Source organism: Populus alba, chromosome 14 (genome assembly GCF_005239225.2).
Source record: "Populus alba chromosome 14, ASM523922v2, whole genome shotgun sequence".
NCBI lineage: Eukaryota > Viridiplantae > Streptophyta > Magnoliopsida > Malpighiales > Salicaceae > Populus > Populus alba.
The window spans coordinates 499,980-524,277 of record NC_133297.1 but is presented as its reverse complement, the minus strand read 5'-3'; the positions used below and the strand labels follow the sequence as shown (position 1 = coordinate 524,277).

The following is a 24,298-nucleotide window of genomic DNA, read 5'->3' as shown; positions in this document are numbered from 1 at the left end:
TTTTTATTACATTCAGACGTCTAAAATCATCCGCTAGCATCGCCTTTTATATGATTGCATGAATTTTGGCACTCCCATGACCCAGGACAAAAAAAACTACTATAAAGAAAGAAATAAGCCGACAACAAAAATGTTTTCTATTACTGTCCATATTATTATTGTAGTGATAATCTAAACTTGGTTCAATACAGTGTTACAATATCAATCATATTATAATCAGTTCATCTTCGCCGGACTTCGTCTTGAATGCTCCCATGCCTCAACCCAACCGTCACAATGAATTAGACATGTGACACCAAGGCATGCTCCAGAATAGAAAAAAAATCGTGAGCATCCTTATAATACTGTTCATAATTACTCAAACTACCGACGCAAATAACCTGGGTGACTTCCAAAATATTTCAAAATTCAATGGATGAGTTTTCAGGAGATCTATATCCGCGCAGTCAGCATCCTCTAGAATGTTTGCAGTAAGCTCATCCAGACAAGTTAAAGTTCATCGTGGCTCTGTGGCTGTTCTTTGTTCATCAAGTCTAGTTTATTTTCCAGCTCCTGTCACATTTCAGCATTCACCCAATTCATCAGAATGTTCAATGTAGAAAAGTAAGAGTTTCAATCTTAAATATATTAAATTACCTTGAGCTTTTCTTCTATGCAAAGTGCTGGGGTAGATAGCAATGCCACATACCTTGCATGACAAGCTTAATGAGTTAGAAAGCAATAGAAAGCATATGATCACACACAAGAGAAACAGAACAAGAGGTCCTTACTCGCAACGGCTTGGTTCATCTACATCTGTAACCTCATTTTTCAATCCACATCTTAGCCTGACCTGTAATAGGACATACAGAATTGCAGGTATTAAAACAAGGCAAGGAGTCTGTTTTCCAATAAATTCTATATCTATTTGCCTTGTAGCACTTATTTTTAGGTCAAAAGAAAATATTGGCACCAGTATAAATGTGAATTTAATGAAATGGAAAAAAAAAATTATCTTACATGTTTCTTTTTTAGACAAGTTCATATCAGTATCAGTTTCACTTTCAGTAACAGTTTTCTTGGCAATTAAAGATACTGAGAGAATAGAAAGGAAATAAAACATGAAGATATGAGATGAAATGAAGTAAAAAAATTTCTTCTTCAAAGTATCATGGACTTATGCTCAACACATTTGTAGAAATTGGACTGCTCGTTTCCTTATTTTACTTACCATGGATGTTTTTAAAAAATCACAAGTAATTATAACACAGAATTCTTCCAAAAAATTATTCATGACAGCATGAAATTGTTGGTACCTTCATACTTCTATCAGGTCCATTCCAGCACTTATCCCCATTTGAAAAGACCATAACTCGGTATGAATCCTCGAATTCATTCCAGCGCCTTACACAAGAAAAAAAAAAAGCGCAGAGAAAATTAAATACCATGTTAGTTAATCAATACCCAAAAGGACATTACTTGAAGCACCATTGTATTAATTGACAGCTAAGATGCTTACATTCATCTCTGACATGGATATCCAGGTTAAATGAAAGAATAAACAAAATGCTCAATGTAAACCTATAAAGCATGCATGATGTGATTTCGTCTAGATGATCCCTTGATATATGCAAGAAGCAGGGAGACTGCCAGATAAAGAGCATAAAGAAAGTCATGGACAATTACCCCAAACGAGTTGTTGAGTGGCCCTCCAACTGAGAAGCTTCTTTGAAAGGGCAGACTTTGTAAACATACCTGATGCGTGAATTTCAATTTCCAAAAGGTAAGATAAATCAGTGATCACAACTGCAACTGTTATGAAACATAAAAGGAATATAAACTAGCAGAAGTAAGGTTGCTAACTTGTTCTGTTTGCTCTCAAAACAGTGATCATAGAATGAATAGAACTCCATCTCTTTCCCTGAAATATTAACCTTTACAGTTAACTAACCGAAATCCGCTATCGCCACCAAGAAGCCTACACATACAGCTTGTCAGTACTAACCATAATCGTGTTTTAGCTTTTTTGTCAAACTTGATATCCTTGACTGTAGTTTAGACAACTTAGCACTGGACTCGTCGTATTCCTTGCGTACACGAGCAGCCTCTATAGAAGTCAAAAGGTACCAGATGACCTGATTTTCATGCATTCATTTCCAACATATAAATAGTAACAAAGTGTTTTCAAATTCACCTGATTTGTCCACTGGAGTTTGGAAGAATTTGAAAGCTTGTAGAATGCTCCTAAAGGTTTGCTGTATTTTCTCCAGCCAAGATGGATTACCTGGGGAGGTTGTATCTAACAACACAAGTATTTAATATTAGCTCATTAAATGAAAACAACTGAGCACAAAAGGCAGTAGCAACAAACAGTCGCAAACCTGAAAATTCATCTTCATCCTCAGCATCAGATTTATAAGAAGCAGTAGCATCATCATGAACATCCTCTTCATAAGTCTCATCTGTATCATCTTCTACATCAGGATCATCATACTTGCCAGTGTCATCATCAGTTTCTGAAGCATAGCCATCATATTCCTCATAGTGAGTGTCCTGGGCCATCTTTTCATTGTCTTCATGGTCATTGTCCATTGTATCACTAACCCCCTCAGTTTCTTTCTCAGGATTTCCTGTCCAGCGAGAAGCAACAAGGCGGCCCAACTCTTCCTTTGACAACCCTTCAGCATCAGTGGATCCATCTTTCCCCTGAAGACAGCATTTAGAGCAACCACCAAAAATTGTCAGGATGATAAGCTTCGTGGAATCATGATGAACTAAGCAAATCATTTAAGATTTACAAAACATCAAGAAATTTCGAGAGAAGTTCCAAAATTTAAAATACAGAAAATGGAAAAGGCATCTCTAAAGGTACTGTGCAACAAGCAATCTCAGCAATAAACTTAACTTCTTAAAAATACAAGCAAGAAATCTACAAATATAATTCCATAATATATTAAAGAATTCTGAGTAAATAGAATATATGAGCTCCTTTTCTTTTGAGTGACATCTCAAGCAAAACCACTCTGTCTTGGTCATTTCATAAAGCATCAAGTGTGATTATTAGCAACCCATACAAGGAGCCCCACAATAAACATGACTGCGTTTACAAAGTGAAACATCGATGACAGAAATACAAGCTTTGGATGTGGCAAGTGACTGAGAGCTCCAAGTCTGATACCACCATGGCTGGCACACCCTATTGCAGTATGACAGGTGTCACCAAGATGCCGGTTTGACTACAATACCAACTACGGGTTGTATATTTTGAACTTTTATTTCAGAGAACTTAAAGAACGGTGTGCAAAACAAATCCCTGAAGAGGCTAATTCTATGGCAAACCCTCATTAGAATGAAATTGTAAATAAGCCAGCCAAGTAGTGTACTAAACTCTAGGTTACATGGTCAAATGAAGAGCTAAAGCTTAATAAATGAATTTCCAATTAACAAAATTTGGGAACATGATATGTATCACTAGAGTTACTTTCTTTTCCAATTATCCAGGGGCAAAAAACTCACATCTTCCATAGGTTGATCATGAGACACCTCATTTCCAGCATCATGATTAATTTCATGCACATGTGTAGAGTCATCCTTAGTTTTTGTTGAGACAGACTCTTCATCATCTTGTCCCTCATGCTATATCAACAAGGCATGGTGTGTTATATTTTTGTCAAAGAGTAAGTTGGCATGGCAGTGGAAGCACCACTTTCAAGGAGTAAAATTGTGTACAAATGCGTAGTATTTTTACCTGCTCCACTTTGTTGACTGGAGATCCTTCAATTTTGGAATCACCACTACTTTCATCTTCAGCTCCATGATCAGCATACTCGTCCACAACATCCTATTTAGAGGTTATGAAACTTAAACAGCATTAGCTAAAGCATTGAGTTACGCACGTATAACTTCCTCAAACCAAGCTGGGTATCTTTCAGCAAGCATTGTGTACATAGGGGATAGATACCTTACTCATTCAAACAAATGAAACCTACAAGGTTATTGGAGAAACCTCTTTCCAAGAGTAAGAAGAAAACTATTCACTTTTCTGTCAAATCATGCTTCAATATTTCAAGCTCACTTTCTAATTGATGTCTTCAGAAAAAAAAATTCTAAAAAGCTTGTGAATTTAGAATTTCTACATCAATATATGCAATGAACACGCAAATGCATAGAAAAAGTTTTGGATGCATCTTTCAAGTTTTATACGGGCTAATTTGGTCATTTTATCAGCAGAGTAATCATGTTTGGAAAAGAATTGCTGAGCAGGTATGCAATGAGGATGTGTACTTGTTTCGGACAATCACATTCACTCCTATATGCCTTTAGAACATGTTATAAAGCAAAGTATTTTTAAACAACGTTGAAAAATTATGAGAGTTTTCATGTGTGCATGCTCACTTAAAGTTTAATGAACGATGAGCATTGACATGAAACATTCAGTCAGACCTGATGTGCAGGAGAATCATCCAAAACACCGATTTCATCATGAGCACTTTCCGCATCATTGTCTTCATTGTCAATTTTCTCCTCAATCTGTCCTTCGTTAGCTTCCCTCTGAATGGCACTTTTCTCCCCAGTGGCCTTTTCTTCAGCTTCTTTCCTTTCTTTATCTTCCTTTTCTTTCTGCAAACGTTCTCTCTCTTCTGCCTTCTCTATCTGTTCTTTAAGCTCTACATTGGGCGGTGAAGCAGAAGAACATTTACACAATAATTAGCCCGACACGTGAACAAACAAACAGAAAAACACATTTTGTAAGATATGTCAGTCTATACTCAAATCTTTTTTCTGGAAATACAAGTGATAATATTTCGCTATTGTAAGAAGCATAACAGACTGATGTATGGCAGCACAACATAGAGAAAAAACTATACCTTTAAGCTGTTGAACGAGCCCTTTCAGCACTTTCTCCTCATTCTTTAGCTTGGATAGTTCAGCCTCGTCTTTGGCAATCGCCGCCTTTGCTTGTTCAACTTCTTTATTTCTCAAAGAAACCCCTTCCTTATACGTGGCAATCTTTTTCTTCAACTTATCTCTAGCCACTTTGCCAGCTTCCCAGCATGTATTTGGACACTTAACTTGGCCATCATACTCATCACTCCCATCACAACAATCTACATTATGATATTAGGCAGTCAATACAAATTACAAGGAAGAGTAAAATAATAACAATACAAACACATATTGCTTATGTACTCACCGCAGATGCCGTCATTGACTCTTGAAGAAAATAAGAAAAGAGGAGCATGTCCTGCATTTCTACAATAGAATTTCCCACCAGGGCATGCCGATGTGCCTACAATCCATCCATCCATCCACAAAATATACAGTCAAAACAAGTAAAGATATAATTTTTTTTGTTGTTGTCCCCAAAATGGGAGGGAATAGCACACGTAAGCAAAAAGAGAAACGTAAAAGGAAATACCAAGACGTGAAATATAGATGGAGAAAAGGGAGAAAAGCAGAAAATGGATAAAAAGTAATCTAAGAGAGAGACCAGGCTCGTCGGTTGCATCAGGGCAATCACAGAAGTCATCGTTAAGCTGAGCTTTGGTGAAAGTAGCGGATCCATCTTTGCATTTTATAGTATTTGAAGATGTCTTGTAATAATTCTCATCTGGGCATCCAAAAAGATAACAAATCTTAGCAAACAAATCGAAAATCAAATCAAAAATAGAAAAAGAAAGAGAGATGATGAGTGACCTTGAGGAGGGATTCCAAGAAAAGGGTTTTTAGGAGCAACAGGTGATGCTGATGCTGATCCACACAGCACTCCAAAAAAAACAGGAAAAATTAATAAGAAGCAGCAGAAGCTCCTCCTCTCTACTTCCATGACTCAGTGTGTGTCTCTGTGAGAGAGAAAATAAATCAATCAATCAATTATTATTTATTTATTTGATTATTATTATTATTATTATATATATATATATATATATATATATATATATATATAGAGAGAGAGAGAGAGAGAGAGAGAGAGAGAGAACTCGATTCGATTTGATGGACAGAGGAGGAGAGGACGGTGGCAGGCAGGAGAGTGAGGGGAGGCGTTGCTGATGTCAATACGACGCTGTTTCCATTTATTTATTTTTTTCTTGTCTCTGGTGCTCTCCCTTAGCTTTTTCTTTTGAAAAGTTAATTAATTTTTATATTTAATATTATTATGAAAATAAGTATTTAACTATATTATAAAGAATAAATTGAAAAATAACTTTTTAATTTTATTTTAAATTAATTAAAAAAATTAAAAAAAAATTAATAAATAAAAAAAGTGAGAGGATGAGATTGAAAACAAATCTAATTTTATTAATTATTTAAAATAAAATAAATAATAAAGATTGAAAACAAATAATTTTATTAAGATTAAATTTAACAAATAAAAAAGTTGAAAATTAATAAAATTAAAAACTATATAATTTTATAAATTATTTCAAATAAAAAAATTAAATTTAAAATTAATAAAAAAAATTAAATCAAATTCTAATATGTAAAATTAAAAAAAAATCAAAATAAAATATATAATAAAAAAAAATTAAGAATTAAATTTGAAATAATTAATAAATAATAAGAAATTTCTAAGTTTTTATGATTTCTAAAAAATATTTTTTTATATAAAATAAAATAAAAATATTTTTTCTAGAAATTAATTCCAAATTTTTTTTTATTAAAATTGTATTTTATTAATGAATGTTTTAATAATAAACAAACATAAAACAAAACCTAAAAAATAATTTTTAAGAAAATACTTTCAGAAACGATGGCAGTATTTCTGTCGGCCTCTATTCCCCTCTCCCGATGAAAAATAAAATAAAAACAAAAACGACGTAACATTGGGTTGAACCTACACATTCGCCTATACCTACACACGCTGCTACGAGTGCAAGAGGAAGCGAAAGATAATATTTTTATCCATCCATCCATTTGTTGAGTCGCGGTGAGAAGAAATAATGGAGGGAAGCTCACTTTTATCGAACTGTTCGAAAACCCCTTTCAATTTCTTCAGAAACCCTTCTTTCCCATCTTCTTCTCACCACTGTTACTCTACTGTTACTACCCAGTCCCATATTGTGAGCTTTAGTTTCTTTAAACCCAACAGAAACCAGGAGATGAAGAAAAACAGGTCCCGCAAAAAAAATTTGATGGCAAGCTCTCTTCGAACTTCGGCTTTTGTTGTCGACAAAGCCTTGGACGATTCTTCTCCAACCAATTACAAAGAAATGATGCCAAAGATTGATAAGAGTGGAAGGTTTTGCAGCCCAAGAGCCGCCCGGGAGCTCGCTTTGTAGTTCCTCTCTCTCTCTCTCTCTCTCTCTCTCTTCTTCTTTTTGTTTTTCTTAATAAATACCAAAAAAAATTATATATAATTTCTGGGTTTAGGATTTTACATCTTTGCTTTTCCAAATTTCACAACTTTAAGTCAGCTGATGCTCAATACTTCTGCTTCAGATATTTGGTTTAGTCTCAAATTCTCCTCCCCTTTTTTTTCTAAATAGAAACTTTTAATGTTTATAGTTGCTTGTTTCCTTTTACTTTTCAATTTAAGAAAATGAAAATTCTTAATGGTTTTTGTTGGTGGTGCGCTAGATTGATCATTTATGCTGCGTGCTTAGAAGGGTCTGACCCAATTCGGCTATTTGAGAAAAGAATGAATGCAAGAAGAGGTAATTTAGTGATTGCCTTTACTTAACATTACAGCAACTTTTGATGGTTTATATCATATTTGCTCTTTATACACATCTAGTTGATGGTTATGTGATTGGCTTGTTTTCAATTCTTGCATTCAGAACCTGGTTATGAATTCGACAAGGCATCTTTGTTGGAGTATAATCACATGAGCTTTGGGGGACCACCTGTTACAACTGAGACTGTTGAAGAAGCTGATGAGCTTCAGCTTAGCGATGAGAAAGAGTCTGCAATTGGTAATTAGGCTTCTTTTTTTATGGTCACTCGCCTAGCTATAGCATTTTGCTTTTGATGAATGCGGTTTCTTATAAGCTTTCCAGCTCTAGTTTTTTTTTTTTTTTTTTCCTATTGTCTCTTTCAGAGCACGCATTTTTCAGGCCATTTTTATCACATAGAATGGCCTACAGTACCATTTTTATTAATTTTATGTGTTTTTAGAGAGTGTAGTGGATCTATTATTTACTATCCATTGATTTTAGAATCTGCAACCACAGACAAAAATTTTAATTTATATGGTCTCCCCGTACTGCCAATGTGCACCATTTTTTTCTTCAGGAGAAATACTTATGCCACCAGATTTAGCTCTAAAACATTTCATATATGTTCATTTTCCCTTTTGTCACTTCTCTTTGGATGTCTGAATCAATCGTGCACTTTGTATTTCAGAAGTCTCTTTGGATGTCTGAATCAATCGTGCTCTTTGTATTTCAGAAGCCGAAGTCCTTTCAGCTCCTCCAAAGTTGGTATACAGCAAACTGCTTTTGCGGTAAACCTTCTGGATATATCTTGATCGGTTGATTGCGTAGCTAGAGCAGTTGAATACAGTGAAAGAGGCAGTGGGATTAAATTGTCTTTCTGATTGCTTTTTCTGTGCCTTTTGTGGCAGTTTCACAAGGAAGCTTTTGGTGGCTGTGGTGGATAAGTGGGACAGCCATGTCCTTGTAATAGACAAAGTCTCCCCGCCAAATTGGAAGGTCTGGATTCGAGCTTTGACAGAATGAAATGCTTGATTTTCAAGTTTGCTGCTAGCTTTATTTTTGTCTTTTAAAACCTTTTTTGTAAGTGTCACCACCTCACAGGTAGTTTTCTTTCTTGGTGCTTGAAGGTTGATCCCATGTTTTTTAATTTGATTGCTGTTAAACTCGCATGTTAAATAGTACATGACTTCTATGTGCGTGGTGGTCAGCTGGAAAGCGTATGCTGTCAAATACTTTGAATGAAATGTAGATTTTAAATATATAGTAAATGGTATATATTTATGTAGAACACTTGGTGAAGTCTGACTTTGATTCTAATCTGTCCTTTCTACCGCACCCCACTGCGTATCGAGTGTCTAATTGGTCCACAAATTTATACCAACCACAGGTTAGATTGCCATGGGCTGGGGAGACAGCAACCCTTGTTAACCCCTTGTGCTAGATGTTCATAAGTTGAGCGTTGAGTATTGATAGGATATTTTTGGATATTATTTGTGAGGAAGATGAAATATTTGCAGCACTTTGTTGAAATTGAAATGATTATCCAGTTTCATGGTTGTGTACATGTTAACGCATGGGCTTGGACATTTTATCATACCACAAAGTTGCATGGAATTTCATTGTTTTTCCTCTAATCCATGAATATCACACAAGTTCACTTCTCTCATGCCTCAGAATGAGCCAGCGGGAAGAATTTTGGAGTTCTGTATCCTCCACATGGCAATGTCTGAGATTACTGTTCTTGGCACACGGCACCAGATTGTGATTAATGAGGTAGCGTTTTATCTTCCCTGTACAAGCTAGTGTCATTAGCTTCCTCTTCTTGCACCTCCATCCCATTAATCTGATCTTCCACTGTGTTTGGCTGTGGATGAAGGCTGTAGATCTTGCAAAGCGATTCTGTGATGGTGCAGGACCGCGCATTATCAACGGGTGCCTTAGGACTTTCTTGAAAGATCTCTCAGGAGCCAGTGTGGCCCAAACTTCAGATGCTAATGAGAAAGTAGAAGTATGAAGTGAAACGTGTCTGCTCAGGTGGTCAGGGATCCGAGAAGAAAAATTCAGCAGAAGAACCTCAGTTTGAAGAATGCTCTGAATGATGGAGATCGATTTTGAAAAAACTTTGTTGTCAGAAGAGCTGCATTGGCTGGTGTCTTTTTTTAAGATGGAGATTCCCATAATCCTTCGATAGAGTGCATATTTATGCTATGTTTGCTGCCCTGCGCAAACGAAAAAGGACTTGTGGTGAATGACACCGCAGAGTAGAAGGTTTATATTGTTGTATATGATTTATCTGTCAAGTTGTAATGTAACATGGACATGTTGAGATGATGACTAAAATTTTGAGATATGATTATTATAAGGACAAAATAGAAGCTAATTATTTATCTGACATTCATATGGCTTTTCATAAGAGTACTGGTGGTGGGTGTTTATGTGTATGTGCATTGTAGAAGTGCAATTGGAAGCAGGCACTACCATGAAGCATCGTCTCCATCCTTGTCCTCACAACTATAGTATTATCATTGCTGGTTTAAAAGTACAGTCGTCGTACTATATTTGTGTCGATTGCTATTACTAATTAATTATCAAAATCAATGGAATGGAATGGGGTAATTACTGTTTTGACTATATTTATTATGTTGTTAAGCATAATTAAATAAATTATTGATTCAAGAAAATCGGATTCTATGTTTTTATTAGTTGCTGCTAATCAATCAATCAATCCCCTTGGTTTTGGAGTTTTGGACTTGGACTCGGCCTTGAGTTACTGGATTCCTTGTTAATAATCCAGGGCCAGGGGTACAACAATACACATTTACAAACATTAAGCAGCTCATCCTGTCCTCTTCACCGATCACCACTAGTAATTTACTGTTGCTTTGATCGCATCCACTATCTGCATCCAAACACCACCAACATATTACCCATTTGCCATCCAATGTTAGGTTTCCATAACATGAATTTACCTTGTTCTTGGTCGGTACATAAAAGGGTTCAAAAACAAGAGGAAAGGGTGTATCCAGCCCACAAATTCTGGCTACTGGGGCTTCTAACTGCAAAACACATCCACCTTTTTTAGCAATAAGTTGATATGCAAGTAATAGATGCATTACCCTTTCACCAATCTACTGCACCTTTAGCAACATATCTTGTGTAAATCAATGGCATCTCCTTCTTGCAGCATAAAGAAATTTTCTTTTTCTTTTAACAAAGTTCAATTTACACAAGAATGATAAATGAAATACTTGACTGTAAGATATGATGCGAAGAAAATGATAAGAGGAGTGCTTAACTTAAATACTTGTGTCAATATAAGAAAATACAAATTTGTAAATGCTAATGCTTACCCTTAGGAAGCAACGTTCAACGATAGACGCAGAAATTTCAGCACCAAAACCTCCGGTAACTGGAGCTTCATGACTTATCTACAAAGCAACAACAGAGTTACCACCTAGTTTTCTACTAAACATCCTTTATTTGCTATCTTAACAACAGAGTTACAACCTAGTTTTCCACTAAACATCCTTTATTTGCTATCGGACCACAGTTTGAAATACTTACAAGGAGCCTTCCAGTCTTTCTCACAGATGCTTCTACTGTTTCTTTGTCCCAGGGTATTAGAGTTTTGAGATCTATCAGTTCACAAGAAATTCCCTCCTGCAAAATGTAATGCATTAAACTCCCCGTTTAAGAGTTTGTAGCATATAAATAAATCAAAATTTCTTCTTAGAGGGGCAAAGTCGCAAATGCAGTACAGAGAAGTTGCCATTTGGTAAATTTTCTGGTGCTTGGTGAATAATTCTATATTAAGTATGCTTAATGGAGATGTTTGGCACAGGTCACACTATTTATTACATGACAAGGAACTATTGCAACTACAGTTACCTTCTCAGCATCAAAACAGGCCTGCTCCATAATAGACAGCTGTGCTCCCCAACCAACTAGTGTTATGTCACTGCCCTCTCGGATCACCTAAGTATTTATCGAATTAGTGACTTTCTTCAGATTTAGAATTCTGAACTCTACAAAGAAAAGCTAAGAATAGCTTACCTCTGCCTCTGACAAAGGCAACATATAATCATGCTCAGGAACCTCTTCTACTGCCAAACGATAAAGCCACTGAAAATCCAAGGCATTTTTATTGAAGTCAATCCCAGAATGAACCAATTGATAAATTTATGGTCATATTATTTATTTAATATGAGGACAAAGAGCAGGTGCCTTTGGTTCAAAAAAGATAACAGGGTTTGTATCACGTATGCATGACAGTAATAATCCTTTTGCTTCTCTTGGACTTCGTGGAACAACCACCTGTCAAAAAGCTACTGGTTAGATTTATCAGAAAACATGTGTGAATCCCATAAATGGAGCTGGAAAGAATTCAAAGAAATATGAATGTCTTGCTACTAAGTCTTATTAACCCAAACGGAGCTCATGTGATTCAAACTTGATTTATCAATTGATGTATGAAAAAATATAGGGGGGAAGAAAACTTTCTTTAAATTCTGTAAACAATAAATGGCATGACAGGACAGAAACAACCACCATTGTCCCACTTTAGGAAGTACCGTGGCTTACCTGAGTCAGTCTAGGGTGGTGGATGACATGGGAAAGAACCACCATGGAGTTTCAATGTTAAGCATATCTAAGTAAAGCTTTCACTTTCTGGACAAGAGAACTGGATAACTACAGCTATGAAACTGATAAAGCAAAACAACCACTTTCTGCGTCATTGAACATTTGTTTCACACATTGCCATGTACTTTCATGTCTCGAAAAGAATGCCTTGGAACAGAAACTAGTATGGTATTCCTGAAGAAAAATATGCAACATTTCCACATAATATGCAGGCAATCAATTAGTAGGAGGCGTTGCTCCTAAAACACTCCAAACTTTCCCAAGGGAAAAATAAATTAAGAACGTGGAATAAGGAGACATACTTTGATACCAGGAACATGACAAAAGAAAGCTTCAGGGGATTGAGAGTGATAATGTCCACCATGGCCCACAGCTCCATATGGTGTTCTTATGGTTAAACCTGTGGAATAACATTAAATCCCATCATAACTGTAAAAATGAGTAATGGAGAGTGAATCAGTGGTTAAATAGCAATTCCATTATCCAATGAAACAAAAACCAAATTCACCTCCACAATTAAATTGATTCCCACTCCGATATCTGAACTTTGCAGCCTCATTAACAATCTAAAAGTGAAAATTAGTGTCAACTAGAGGGAATTGAGAGGTGAGAATAAAGCTTGGAATTGGGAAGGATGCTTACCTGATCAAAAGCAGGAAAGATATAATCCGCAAACTGAATTTCTGCTATAGCACGATTATCCTATTAGATGAGATGAAAATAAGTAATTATCAGATGAGAAATGAATCAAAAGCTCATGCAAGCTCCGCAACAAATATGAAAACTAACCATTGCTGCCAGGCCTATGCCAAACCCAACAATGCCCTGCAAGTAGTTTATTTCAGCAACAGCGTTAGTTATAAAAGAAGGAAAGTGGAACAATGAACCGAGAATCAGAACAAGAAGATCAATATTCAATATCAAGTAGGTCCAACTGATGGATACCCTTTGGCAGGTAGATTATCATTAACAGTCAACTTAACTTTATAGAAGCCAGTATCAGTAGAGAAAAGATTTTCCACGAAGAAATTCTATAATATTATATCAACAAGAGTAGAATAGCGACAGAACGAAACAGAGAGGTACCTGTTCACAAAGAGGGGTGTTGAAAACTCGTTTTTTACCAAATTTTTCAGCTAGTCCTGTTGTGCATCGAAATACCCCACCAAAGCTCACATCTTCCCCGAACACATACGAGCTGGAATACAGTAGAAGGTCTAAATAATTACTACAGAATTTAATCTAATACTACTCCCTAAACACAAAACTCAAAGTTTCACTCTTGAAGAAATGGATAAACAGTTTGATCCAAAAATACTCGAAAGTGAAAAGGATGGAAACTTTGACTGGGAATCAAAGTTCAGAAACCAAATAGAAAGAGAAAAATGAAATGGGTATTGCTGGAAACGTACCGAGGGTCGGTTTCTAATGCGATATGGAGAGCTTGATTGATGGCAGAGCAAAGATTCAATGATTTCCCAGTTTCTTGTAGTTGCTCAGGTTGTTGTTGAATAACCTTGTTGCCTTGACAAGTGGTTGAGAATTCCCTGTTATTGAAAACAGAAGAAACCAATCTTCTTCCACATCTCCTCAAACTAGTTGCCATAACAATTTCTAGTAATATTTTGCAGGCACCAAAGGTTCCAATTCAATTCAACCCCAGAGAGAAAGACACCTCCTTTGCCTCTTTTTTTTTTCTTTTTCTTTCTTGAAAAAACTTACTAGCTACTTTGGAAGTAAAATTTATTGGAATTGATAAGAGGGAGGGTGCAGATGGTAAGGAGTTGATGAGAATCAAGTCCAGATTTGCACGTTAAACAGGCAAGCCGGCATGGCATCTATGTGTGATACATGTGGCGAGAGTATCTCTACTGCCTTCTATCATCCCTAGGTGTCCATTCACTATTTACAAGGAAAAACAAATAGTTTTTTTATTATGCTTTAAGACGATAAGTGCTCTTGAGAATATTATTTAGATACGGGTCCGGGCCGTAATATCTGTTTTTTATATTTAAAAAAATAAAGTTTATTTAAAAACAAAATATTGAATTAATTTTTTTATGATTATAATGTGTTTATGATAAAAAAAATTAAAAAAATATTTTTTTAAAAAGTACCCTATACCATAATACAAAACATGCACTTAAAGACTTTATTTTTTTCTTTTTATTATGGTGTTGTGGTTTGCATTTTACTCCAATAAAATATTTGAAAATGATTATTTAATTAATATACATTGTCTTAAGATTTTTCTTGAAATCTTATTAAAATATATATATATATATATATAATGTTTTTTAGTGCCTCTTGCATTGCATTGCCGTAGCTTCTACTTTTCAAATTATTTTGTCGGAAAAAATATCAAATTTATTATTATTTTTATTTTTTTTTGTTTTAATATGCAAATATAAAAATAAAATAAAAAATTATAAAAAAATTATTTTGATATATTTAATTAAAAAACATTATACACCATTTAAACCGTTTTCTTAAAACCACAATAGCCAAAGTTATATAATATCAAAACACATATTTAAATATCATTTGAAAATCATGTAATTTGTTTAAACACTGTTAAATAATTTTAATAAAAAATTATAAAATCATTAAAAATCAATGAATATCTAAAAAAATATTATTTTAATATATTTTTTTAGACAAGTTGTTAATTTGATAAAAGATGTGGAAACGCCAACTATTATTATCCCTCTTAATTAAATTTCTAATTAACTGCTACAACTATGAGATATATCTATCACATTGTAATCCCAAAGAAAACCTTTGGATCAGAAAATGTTAATCAGTATTTATAATTGTTATGGAAATTATTTTTTAAATTTGTTTTTTTTGAAAATATATTGAAATAATATATTTTTATTTTTAAAATTTATTTTCAATAACATATCAAAACAGTTAAAAATACAAAAAAATAATTTAAAATAAAAATAATATTCAATTAAAAAAGAGCTTGAACGCAAAAACAAACTAAGTGAAAACACAAATCATATCATAGTAACGAACGAGAGAGCCTGAGTCTCCTTGGTTTGTCGTTCTCTGCCACTCCAAAGAGTCAAAATTGCTCGAATTATCAAGTTGAGCAGAACGTAAGCAACGAGGATAACATCCCTAACACTTGGGATTCTTGATCTTACGAAGTTTACCCCAAGAATTTCCCAGGCAAAAACTCAATTGAATCTCCCCCATTCTCGCAATGGGGTAATGATTGATACTAGCAATATTAGGAGTGAACACTGAAAAGGAAAGCAGCAATGGAAGATGGAAAAAGGAAAAGACAATAAAAGCTCCTTTTACTTGAAATATATTGCACAGACTTTTTCCAACCTTGCTTTTCTAGCCCTCTTATAAGTGACAACATACTCTGTTGTAACAAAGGGGTTCCTGGATTTACAAGGCAGAAAATAATAACCAAACTGCAAAATAAGGATAAATATTGAGAATGTAGTCGGAAAAAAAAAAGATCAAGATAGGAAGATAAAACCCTAAAGCAGAAACCCTAAAACCCAAACTCCTGCCCAAACAGAAACCTGTCATTAGCTTCCCACCAAGAACTATTTGGATTGGAAGAAGCCTAGCCCGCCAAGTTATTTTCCATCGCCCCTGAGAAGTTTAAAGCAGAAATCTTCTGACAAAACTCGTTGTATGAAAATCTACAAATACAGCTGCACCAAGCAGAACTTGCAAAACCCCATTTGCCATATTTCGATTTGCCTCTGATGCATCTTTAGTTTCAGCAACCAAAACATTCTCAGAATCATTCAGCTCTCCCTTGGAATGTTCAGTTAGAGTAAGGTTCTTAGCTAAAATCAGAGACAATGTCCAGAGACTTTCTATGAACCATTTGCTATCTCTTTCTTTTCATCACATGGCTTTCCATCCCACACCTGCAATTATGCAGGATGGGTCAACATAAGTTAAAAAGAATTATTAGAAATAAAACAAACAAATCATCTATAAAGCAAGATAAAAATACGATGAAGATCACATGCCTGTTTCTTGAGCTGCTGTTGCTTAGCCTTTTTCTCCTGGATCATCTTCTCCCGGTCCTCATAAAACACAAAATCATCTAAGATGCATGTTTTGCTGCTATGATCCTTGAATATTTTTATCAATTTAAGCCCCTGCTCTAACTTGACCTAAAATCACCAAGGGTGCATTTTAGATTGAAAATAGTGACGGATAAGAACCAATAAATATTATATAAGCTAATATAACTACCTCTTGAGTGTCTCTGCTGTTGGTGACTGGTTTGTTCTCATTGTTCTCGAGGGTAATATGCTTCAAGAAACCGTTGGGGACATCCTTCACAATGTGCCACTTCACAGGGAAATAGCCTGTCCACTTGTCCTGCTGCCAATACTCGACACTCTTGTCAAAATCAACTCGCCCCGTCATCTCTGCCAGTCCTACAAATTGCCCACTGGTATTAACCTAGACAAAATTCAAAAAGAAAGCTTAGCACAAAGGCATTGAAAATTGTGAAATAATAAATCAGAAAGATCAATATCATTCACATGCTCACCGAGAACAATAGAAACACAGGGCAGCCACCAGATTTCTGCTCAGCCTCTTGGTATGCCGCATCAAGCTTCTTGTTACCATTAGGTGTGCTAGCCCAGACATTGTATTTAATGCACTTATGCACATCATCCTCGCTGTAAGATTTGATGATGAAAAATTTAGCATTAGCATATTCCTCAGGGAAATCTGCTTTGTTATATTGTTCTCGGTCTGGAACCACAGTTGTCTTATCCTTCTCCTCAACATTAGTATCACTTGATGGCACACTCTGCCCCTTGACTGCAACTGTGGCAGGAACAAAACCCTTTTGGTTTTTGAAATATCCCTTGGCCCTAGGTCCTCTGTTCAGCTCATTCAAACCATCAATGCTGTCATTGTGATAACCAAAATAACCATTGCCTCGCCCCTTGGGTTTGTATTTGCTGTCGATAGCTAACCACCCATGTCCATTTATTCCTGCATTATAACCACCAGATCCAAAGCCCATACCAGATTTGAAACCGTTTCCATATTGACCATAGAATTTGTTTGGATACATCCTATTCATATATCCATGAGTTGAACCCATGCCTGATGCCAGAGCAGGGTGCTGCCATCCCTGATGAATCAAACAACATCATCCATGAGAAAAGAATACTCTATAAAATGACTAATACTAATGAGCAAAACAAGGAATGTTCACAAAAAGAGTCTGGCAACATTTAGAAAAATCAAAAGTCACTCTCAAAAATTAATAAAGCCCCAACATTGATAAACAAGTTTACAATCCAAAATGGCATGGCAACATTTAAAGCGTTGTAGAACTGAAGGATAGGGGGGTAGACATCAACTTAAGCTATCAATTTGGACAAATAAATAATAGAATGGGGAAAAGGATTCAACAAACTGAATCATTTGATTACGATTTAAGAAGAATAAATTAGGACACGTGATTTATTATCATCCATTTGGTCAAAAACATGCAACAGATAGAATGAGGAAAACTATAGATCACATACCATGAAATGAGAATTTTGATGGAAATTCTGGTTCCTTGAAGATGGAGCATTGCCAGCCTTTGAAAGTGAAGAAGAAATCTCAGTGTTTTTGTACAGCCCATTGGAAATCACAGAGGTATCCAGCAATGGGATATCAGGTTGTAACCTATCAAAACGAGATTTCAGATCCTTGTAACCAGAAGCAGGAAGTCCCTTTGTAAAACCACCCCTTCCATATGAATTTTGATACTTGGGCTTGTAGGGAACTGCACCGTTGCTTCCCTTAACATCCACACCATTTGCAATGCCATTAGAATTTTCTTTAGCTGTCTCCACAGGCAGAGTCTTCTGGTCAGTAGCTGTTGAGATAGAAAGATCGCCTTGGGAAGGGGCTACATGGCTGGGTGTGAAGGGCTCACTGCTTGGAGTCAATGGCTGGAAGTAGGGAGGAGGATATTGGTAGTGCTGAGGCCCATATAACTGACCATCATTTCCCATAGTGGGAACCGGAGAAGCTGCTGGTGAATATGGGCCATAGGGTCCATACCAATAACCATGAGGATACATAGCAGATCCGTTATCCCCATAAACCCCCTAAAAAACAGAAAATGCACATTAGAAAACCAGTTGTTTGGAAAAGAAATGGAGTCCCCTAATTATATAAATACAATTGAAGAAGACATTAGAAAAGCAACTCTACTAAGCACCTAATAACACTGCCATTTGATACCACTACCAACCAAGCAGGAATACTTACAGAAACCATATCTACTCCTTCTGGGTTCAGATACTTTGAATAGTCGTCCCACTCCCCAGCCCCATTATATCCTGGAAGAACCAGCATCGACACATTTTATCAAATTTACGTTCATCTCTTCAAAGACATCACAGAATGAATAATTCAATATGAAAAGGATATTAAATTTCAGCAGTATTTTGGCACGTTAAACTCACCTCCATAGTAATAGGATTGATAACCATTAGGAAGATAGCACACAGTTGGATCCATGAAGTTGGATAGCACTGGGGTCGCAGACCGGTCACTTGGCTGGATCTAGTAATAACAAGATTAACAAATATAAGCACAAGTCTACGCGAAAGATAAAGATCTAATCTTTAAGGGTGAAAATTACCTTGCTGGTGGGCTCAGGCATCTCCAAAGTCTTTGTTTGTGAGTCCAAGGATAACTTCTGCAGCAAATCTGAAGTTTCTATGGAAATTAAAAGTAAAGGAATTCCATAAATCCGGAATCATAACATTGAAACAAACAACAGGAAAAAATCCCAACTTTGAATATTATTACTGGAAAAAAAAAAAAAAAAGAGCAAGCAATTCATCAGGAAGCAAGCTTCAACCAGAAGATCAAGTATAATCCACAAAACAAATTTCATAGTGTGAAATTCAATTCACTTATGCCACATATATGTCAAGCAATCAACCTAACAAAGGCATAGCTATCAGTACAAGTATAGTCAAGAAAAAACTCAAAACCCATCTCAAGTTCAATGAAATCCCAGCAAGAGAGCCTAAGAAACACAGCAAAACACAAAACCAGCAGATCAAGAGCAACAAGTGAAGAGAAAAAGAAAAGGGTAGACGAGTAGATAAGGATACGGTCAGCAGAGGATGAAAGGGTAGCCATGACAGATCTTGTGAGATAATAAAACCCTTTGGTGGGTTCAGTGGATAGCCGCCAAAGGTTGGAGCTTTTAGGGTTTTTGGGGGAAAGAGGGCTTTTTTCACTCTATGTTTGTGATTCAAATACCTCCACCACGCCCTCCACTCGCTTTCGCTCTACCATGCTCTCTCACCCGCAGGTCATTCAATGATATCATCAATGTTCATTTATTGGACCACGTTTCCACTTGGCAAGTTCTGAGTGGGTACCATATTTTTATTATTTAGCTGTTGGGTTTTTATTGGTGGGTGAGATAGGTTTGGGGGTGACGGTGGGGTGAGTTAGGAATCATGCAAGGAGGGTGCATCGAAGGGAAGTGTTTTTTTAAAAAAAATGAATTGTTTTTTTATTTTAAATTAATTTTTTTTTAATGTTATTGAATTATTTTAATTTATTAATGTTAAAAAAATTTAAAAAAAAAAATTTAATTTTAATATATTTTTAAATATAAAAAGTTAATGCAAAAATGGATGTTGCATCATCCTTCTCCTGTAAGGAATCCTTTTGTCTTTTTAATGGGCTGTAAATGACAAAAAAAAAATACCTTTGATTTTTCCAACCCCATGGAAAAGGGGAGTTGACATTTCTTGGGGATATTTATTGTTAAAAAAATGGCAAAGATCTTTCAGTGAAGAAGATGAAGAAAGATAGATATAATAAAGGAAGGAAGATGGAGAAAGAAACACACACTTGGATGGATATGTTGTCCAAAATATATTTTTGAATGGGCAAGGCTTGATTTATCTGTACCCTGCCCCAGCAGCACTTGATGATTATTTTATAATTTGTTAAAAAATATTTGTTTGAAATTCATATATTTTTATGTTTTTAAATTATTTTATTGTACTAATATTAAAAAATAAATTCATATATTTTTAAGAAAAAAATTTTAAAAAACAACTATTATTACAATATCAGTTACCGCCTAACACAGTTACCCGAACTCTCTACTAGCACTAAAATTGATGTTTTATGAAATTTGATCAATTTTTGAGGATGTTTAATACAGTAAGTAATGATAATTGCTTTTTTTAAAAAATATTTTGATTGAAAATATTTTAAAATAATATTTTTTAAAAAAAAATTGATATCAAAACATAAAAACAATTTTAAAATATAAAAAAAAATAATTTAATTTTTAAAAATCAAAATTATTAAAAACATTAAAATATTATCCTAGCAGAAATCATTTGAAAGTTTATTGTAAGTTAATAAAACAACCACAACCCTAGTCTCTCTTATTTAGAAACCATTCATTGCCTATTTATTTTTCACTCATTAAGGAATTATTTGTTTTTAAGTTTTAAAAGTATTTTTTAAAAAAATTAATTTTTTTTAATTTTTTTATTTTAAATTAATATTTTTTAAATTATTTTGATGTGTTGATATCAAAAATATTTTTTTTAAATAAAAAAAATATATTATTTTTATATATTTTTCAATCGAAAAATACCATTAGCGTGCTACAAACATCTTCTAAGTGGTCCTATAAGCTAGTTTTTCCTTGTTTATTCAATCCAATATGTATGATATGTAGTTTGGAGTTGTTTTTGTTCTTTATTTTTCTTAATCTTATATTGACTATGGAAATAGTATATATGAGCATTTACTTATCAATAATATTTGAGTTTGTGATTTAGGGTGTTTTTTTTTAAAAAAAAATTATTTAAAAACATATTAAAATATTTTTTTTATTTTTAACATTAGCATATTAAAACTATCAAAAACACTAAAATCATATTAAATTGATATCTTTTTTAAGTTAAAAACATATTAAAATAGTAATTATATCAAGAACCTAGAGGAATAGATTTTCTAGTGGCATATGTTGTTTCTATGCTGCGTATTGCTTGCTGATACAAGGTAAACCTAGCAAAGCGGTGCCACACCTTTTGTTTTATTTAAATTTGTTTAATGGTTATGGTATGAGATCAAACATACTATCTCTCCGAAATCATTGGACTCCTGATGTTGTGGAATCCATCAGACCATACTATCTCTCCGAAACCATCTCTCTCTTGAGATTAATTTCTTGAGTGATTCAAGTTCACAAAGTAAGAGCATTCCTCCTTGAAGCATGAGAAGATCAAAATCCAGGGCCAGATTAGCACCTCCACTCCAAGAGGCTTAACAATGCTGACAAAGTATATAGCACTTGTTTTTCCACCTTGAGAATGTCAGAAGAAACTGGACCTGAGCTAGCTAGAAGGAGGTGCTGGTGAGTTTCCGATGACTGTTTTACTTGGCAATATCCTCACCACAGGATTCCTGCGTGGTTCAGAACTTCCATGTTAGAAACTGGTCAAATTTGCTCTGCAACAACCGTGTATTGTCTTCCGATCCAATGAGCTGATCACGTTCATTGTTTCCACGAGGAAAATAGAAAGCATCTCCATTTCTCATTCTTCTCATGGTAGTAATTTCAGACAGAGATTTCCAGGGGAAAAGGAATATATGCAATCACTGAGAAGATTGAGCAAGATGGATTTCAGTTTTAATCCCCTGAACATCGTCGACACACGCTGTGGGGACGATACCAACACCAGCAATCTACTTGGAAGGAAGTTCGACGAAGAACAAACCAGTTCCACCGGCCCCTGAGACTGCTGCTTGCGCAATTAATTCCCGCTGATGGCACTGCCCCCTGTGGTGGTGAAGCATAGAATAACCTTCCTTTTAGATGCAATTTTGTAACATCAAATACATGATGCTGTGATCGTAGGCAAAGAGAGAGAGGCGCCCATCTGGCTTCCAAGCTGCAGATCCTTCTCTTTGAATAGAAAATCCAGGTGTCGCTGCAAATTCAGTCTTTTCCAATATATTGAACCTCATCATCCTAATCCTTGTTTCCCGTCCTACAATCAAAGATACACCTGATTAAGCTAGAGGACCAAGCCTTGAAGATCAAGGTACAATCTTATGTAAATAAATTATCAGAAAAGTTGTAGAAGCTTTGCTATCTGCTGAGAAAATACTGACTCGATGATCAGGCCTGCTCAATTTGTTGCCTGATACACAAGTTTACAACCAAAGACCTTAGAACTTACTATTAAAGTTTCGCCACTTCGGATATCAACTTCAAATCATTAAACCTCCTGAACATGAACCCTAAGTGCTTGCTTTGTCGATAGGCACAGCATTTCTCTCAAGGAATTTCATAATTGAATCTTAAGGAATCATCATAATTTGATTTAAGTAAAGCATCTAGTTTGCTTTTATAAGCAGGAAATTTAAGTGCAACATAATGTTAGATGTGTGGCCCGTGGTTAAATCCAGTCCATCTCCAAGATCTTTATCATGTCATCTGTTAACAAATCCCTAGTAAAATCACTCCTGACCAAGCAAATGATTTTTAATTTTTTTTTATACCTGAATTTCACAAAGATTTATAGGTTCGGAGAGTTCTCAAAGGTGTTTGATAATTTTCTTATGGATTGTATATAAAACTAAAGATTGTTTGAAAAAAAAAAAAAAAACCAAGTAGAGATTTATTCGTGCCAACTGAAGAGTACTTTTATAAAAAAATTCATAACTTTTTATCAAATTATTAAATCACACTCAAATTTAATTAAAAGATTCGACATACCTAATTTTTCAAGGAAATGGCTAGCTGCCTTCAACTAAGCTCCAAAAAACTCTTAAATTATGCTTGAAAGATGATATTTGAGCTAATTTCATTATTTTCATTTTTTTTGAATTTTTAGTTTAATTTTAGGATTTTATATTGTTTTTTATATTTGAATTAAGATTCTAATTTCCTTACCTTATAAGGATAAGTTTCTCGTTTATATAAGAAAATATAAACCTTTAAAGAGCCATACTAAATAAATAAAAAAATAGTAATAGAATATGGATTAGGGCTTTTGTGATGAAAACTTTTTTCAAGAAATTTTTTTATCTTTCTTTTGCTTATGTTGTTTTCATCTGCGTTGAAGAAAGTAAGAAGTTGTGCTAACAGGCCGTTGATAGTGACTGCCTGGGCCTTCATTCTGCAATCCTTTCCATAGACACCGGCCACTAACATTAAAGCATGAACTGTACTCCACATATAACAACACTCAACAATCATAATCTGTGTTCCAGGCTAGATCTTCTTTCTTCTGTCAACAGATATAATTTCCTTTCATAAAAGTCAACATGTAATGTGCATATTGGATGCTCGCATTCAACTTCCCGAAAATTCAAGAAGAAGCTAGCTACTTCTTTTACATGTCAGCATTAAAAAACAAAAACAAAAACTCTATTTCGATAATGCGCATGAACCCGTGTTCTTTCCCTTTTCCCTTTTTATTGGTTCTTCTTTTTGCTACTTGAATAGGAACTCTCAACAGCTTCCATCTTTTCAAAGTGTTCAAACCAATGAAGCTTCTAAGAATCAACTTTAGAGGTGTAATAATAACTGATAAGCAGAAAAAGGAGCAGTGCCCTCAAATTCTGCTCCTTAATCAAGTAAGATTAGGTAAGAATTTGACATTAGTCATCAAATGATTTGATGGATTAGCAAATCATCGTACTCTCTCACTACATTGCATATCATACCGACATTCTAAGTTGACCTGTTATTGTCCGTTATAGCCTGTAGGCCCAGCTTTTTTGCACCAGCTTTGTTTTTTGATCTGATCTCATGTCATGTAAGTGACAAATATACATTGCAATTCGTGAACAATTAAGTATGAGATGGGGTGCACGCTATCTTTGCTACCAAATCCAAAATCAAAATCAGGAGCCTTCAACCCCCGCCATGACTAGGCTTGTGGGTGGAGTTACGGCTATGATATCGAATTTCTTTTGTAGTTTTATATAAATTCACCCATCATAACCTTACCCCA

The 24,298-nt window shown here is 34.9% G+C and overlaps 4 protein-coding genes across 6 annotated transcripts; 1 reads left to right on the top strand and 3 right to left on the bottom strand.

Annotated features, from left to right (window-relative positions):
• Positions 1-114: 114 nt before the first annotated feature.
• On the bottom strand, positions 115-6,118 carry LOC118062597 (glucosidase 2 subunit beta). Of its 3 annotated transcripts, XM_035076414.2 has the most exons (17): positions 5,961-6,118; positions 5,677-5,822; positions 5,471-5,590; positions 5,174-5,269; positions 4,848-5,087; positions 4,423-4,646; positions 3,728-3,820; positions 3,496-3,615; positions 2,361-2,685; positions 2,174-2,278; positions 1,985-2,086; positions 1,843-1,900; positions 1,666-1,734; positions 1,296-1,383; positions 771-832; positions 637-688; positions 115-552 (listed from the first exon to the last, which is right to left on the bottom strand). In XM_035076414.2, exons 2-17 carry the CDS (start codon positions 5,804-5,806, stop codon positions 490-492), a joined length of 1,947 nt encoding a protein of 648 aa, XP_034932305.1. In that variant the 5' UTR covers positions 5,807-5,822; positions 5,961-6,118; the 3' UTR covers positions 115-489. The 3 variants fall into 3 exon arrangements, with proteins under 3 accessions (XP_034932305.1, XP_034932306.1, XP_073260414.1); XM_035076415.2 differs by lacking the exon at positions 3,496-3,615; XM_073404313.1 differs by lacking the exon at positions 5,961-6,118 and having other exon boundaries at positions 5,677-5,891.
• Positions 6,119-6,799: 681 nt separating this feature from the next.
• LOC118062599 (uncharacterized) lies at positions 6,800-10,028 on the top strand. The gene is made up of 7 exons (XM_035076418.2): positions 6,800-7,255; positions 7,558-7,634; positions 7,758-7,892; positions 8,368-8,422; positions 8,543-8,630; positions 9,309-9,407; positions 9,511-10,028. Exons 1-7 carry the CDS (start codon positions 6,921-6,923, stop codon positions 9,646-9,648), a joined length of 927 nt encoding a protein of 308 aa, XP_034932309.1. The 5' UTR covers positions 6,800-6,920; the 3' UTR covers positions 9,649-10,028.
• A 270-nt stretch (positions 10,029-10,298) lies between these two features.
• Positions 10,299-14,178, bottom strand: LOC118062598 (2-oxoisovalerate dehydrogenase subunit beta 1, mitochondrial). Its single transcript, XM_035076417.2, has 13 exons — positions 13,688-14,178; positions 13,362-13,473; positions 13,065-13,100; positions 12,918-12,977; positions 12,784-12,841; positions 12,578-12,675; positions 11,859-11,948; positions 11,688-11,756; positions 11,523-11,609; positions 11,199-11,294; positions 10,985-11,062; positions 10,604-10,690; positions 10,299-10,533 (listed from the first exon to the last, which is right to left on the bottom strand). Exons 1-13 carry the CDS (start codon positions 13,879-13,881, stop codon positions 10,498-10,500), a joined length of 1,101 nt encoding a protein of 366 aa, XP_034932308.1. The 5' UTR covers positions 13,882-14,178; the 3' UTR covers positions 10,299-10,497.
• Positions 14,179-15,566: 1,388 nt separating this feature from the next.
• Positions 15,567-19,565, bottom strand: LOC118062596 (YTH domain-containing protein ECT2). Its single transcript, XM_035076413.2, has 9 exons — positions 19,406-19,565; positions 18,925-19,001; positions 18,746-18,845; positions 18,549-18,619; positions 17,813-18,385; positions 16,816-17,412; positions 16,512-16,724; positions 16,283-16,429; positions 15,567-16,177 (listed from the first exon to the last, which is right to left on the bottom strand). Exons 1-9 carry the CDS (start codon positions 19,431-19,433, stop codon positions 16,124-16,126), a joined length of 1,860 nt encoding a protein of 619 aa, XP_034932304.1. The 5' UTR covers positions 19,434-19,565; the 3' UTR covers positions 15,567-16,123.
• Positions 19,566-24,298: the final 4,733 nt, after the last annotated feature.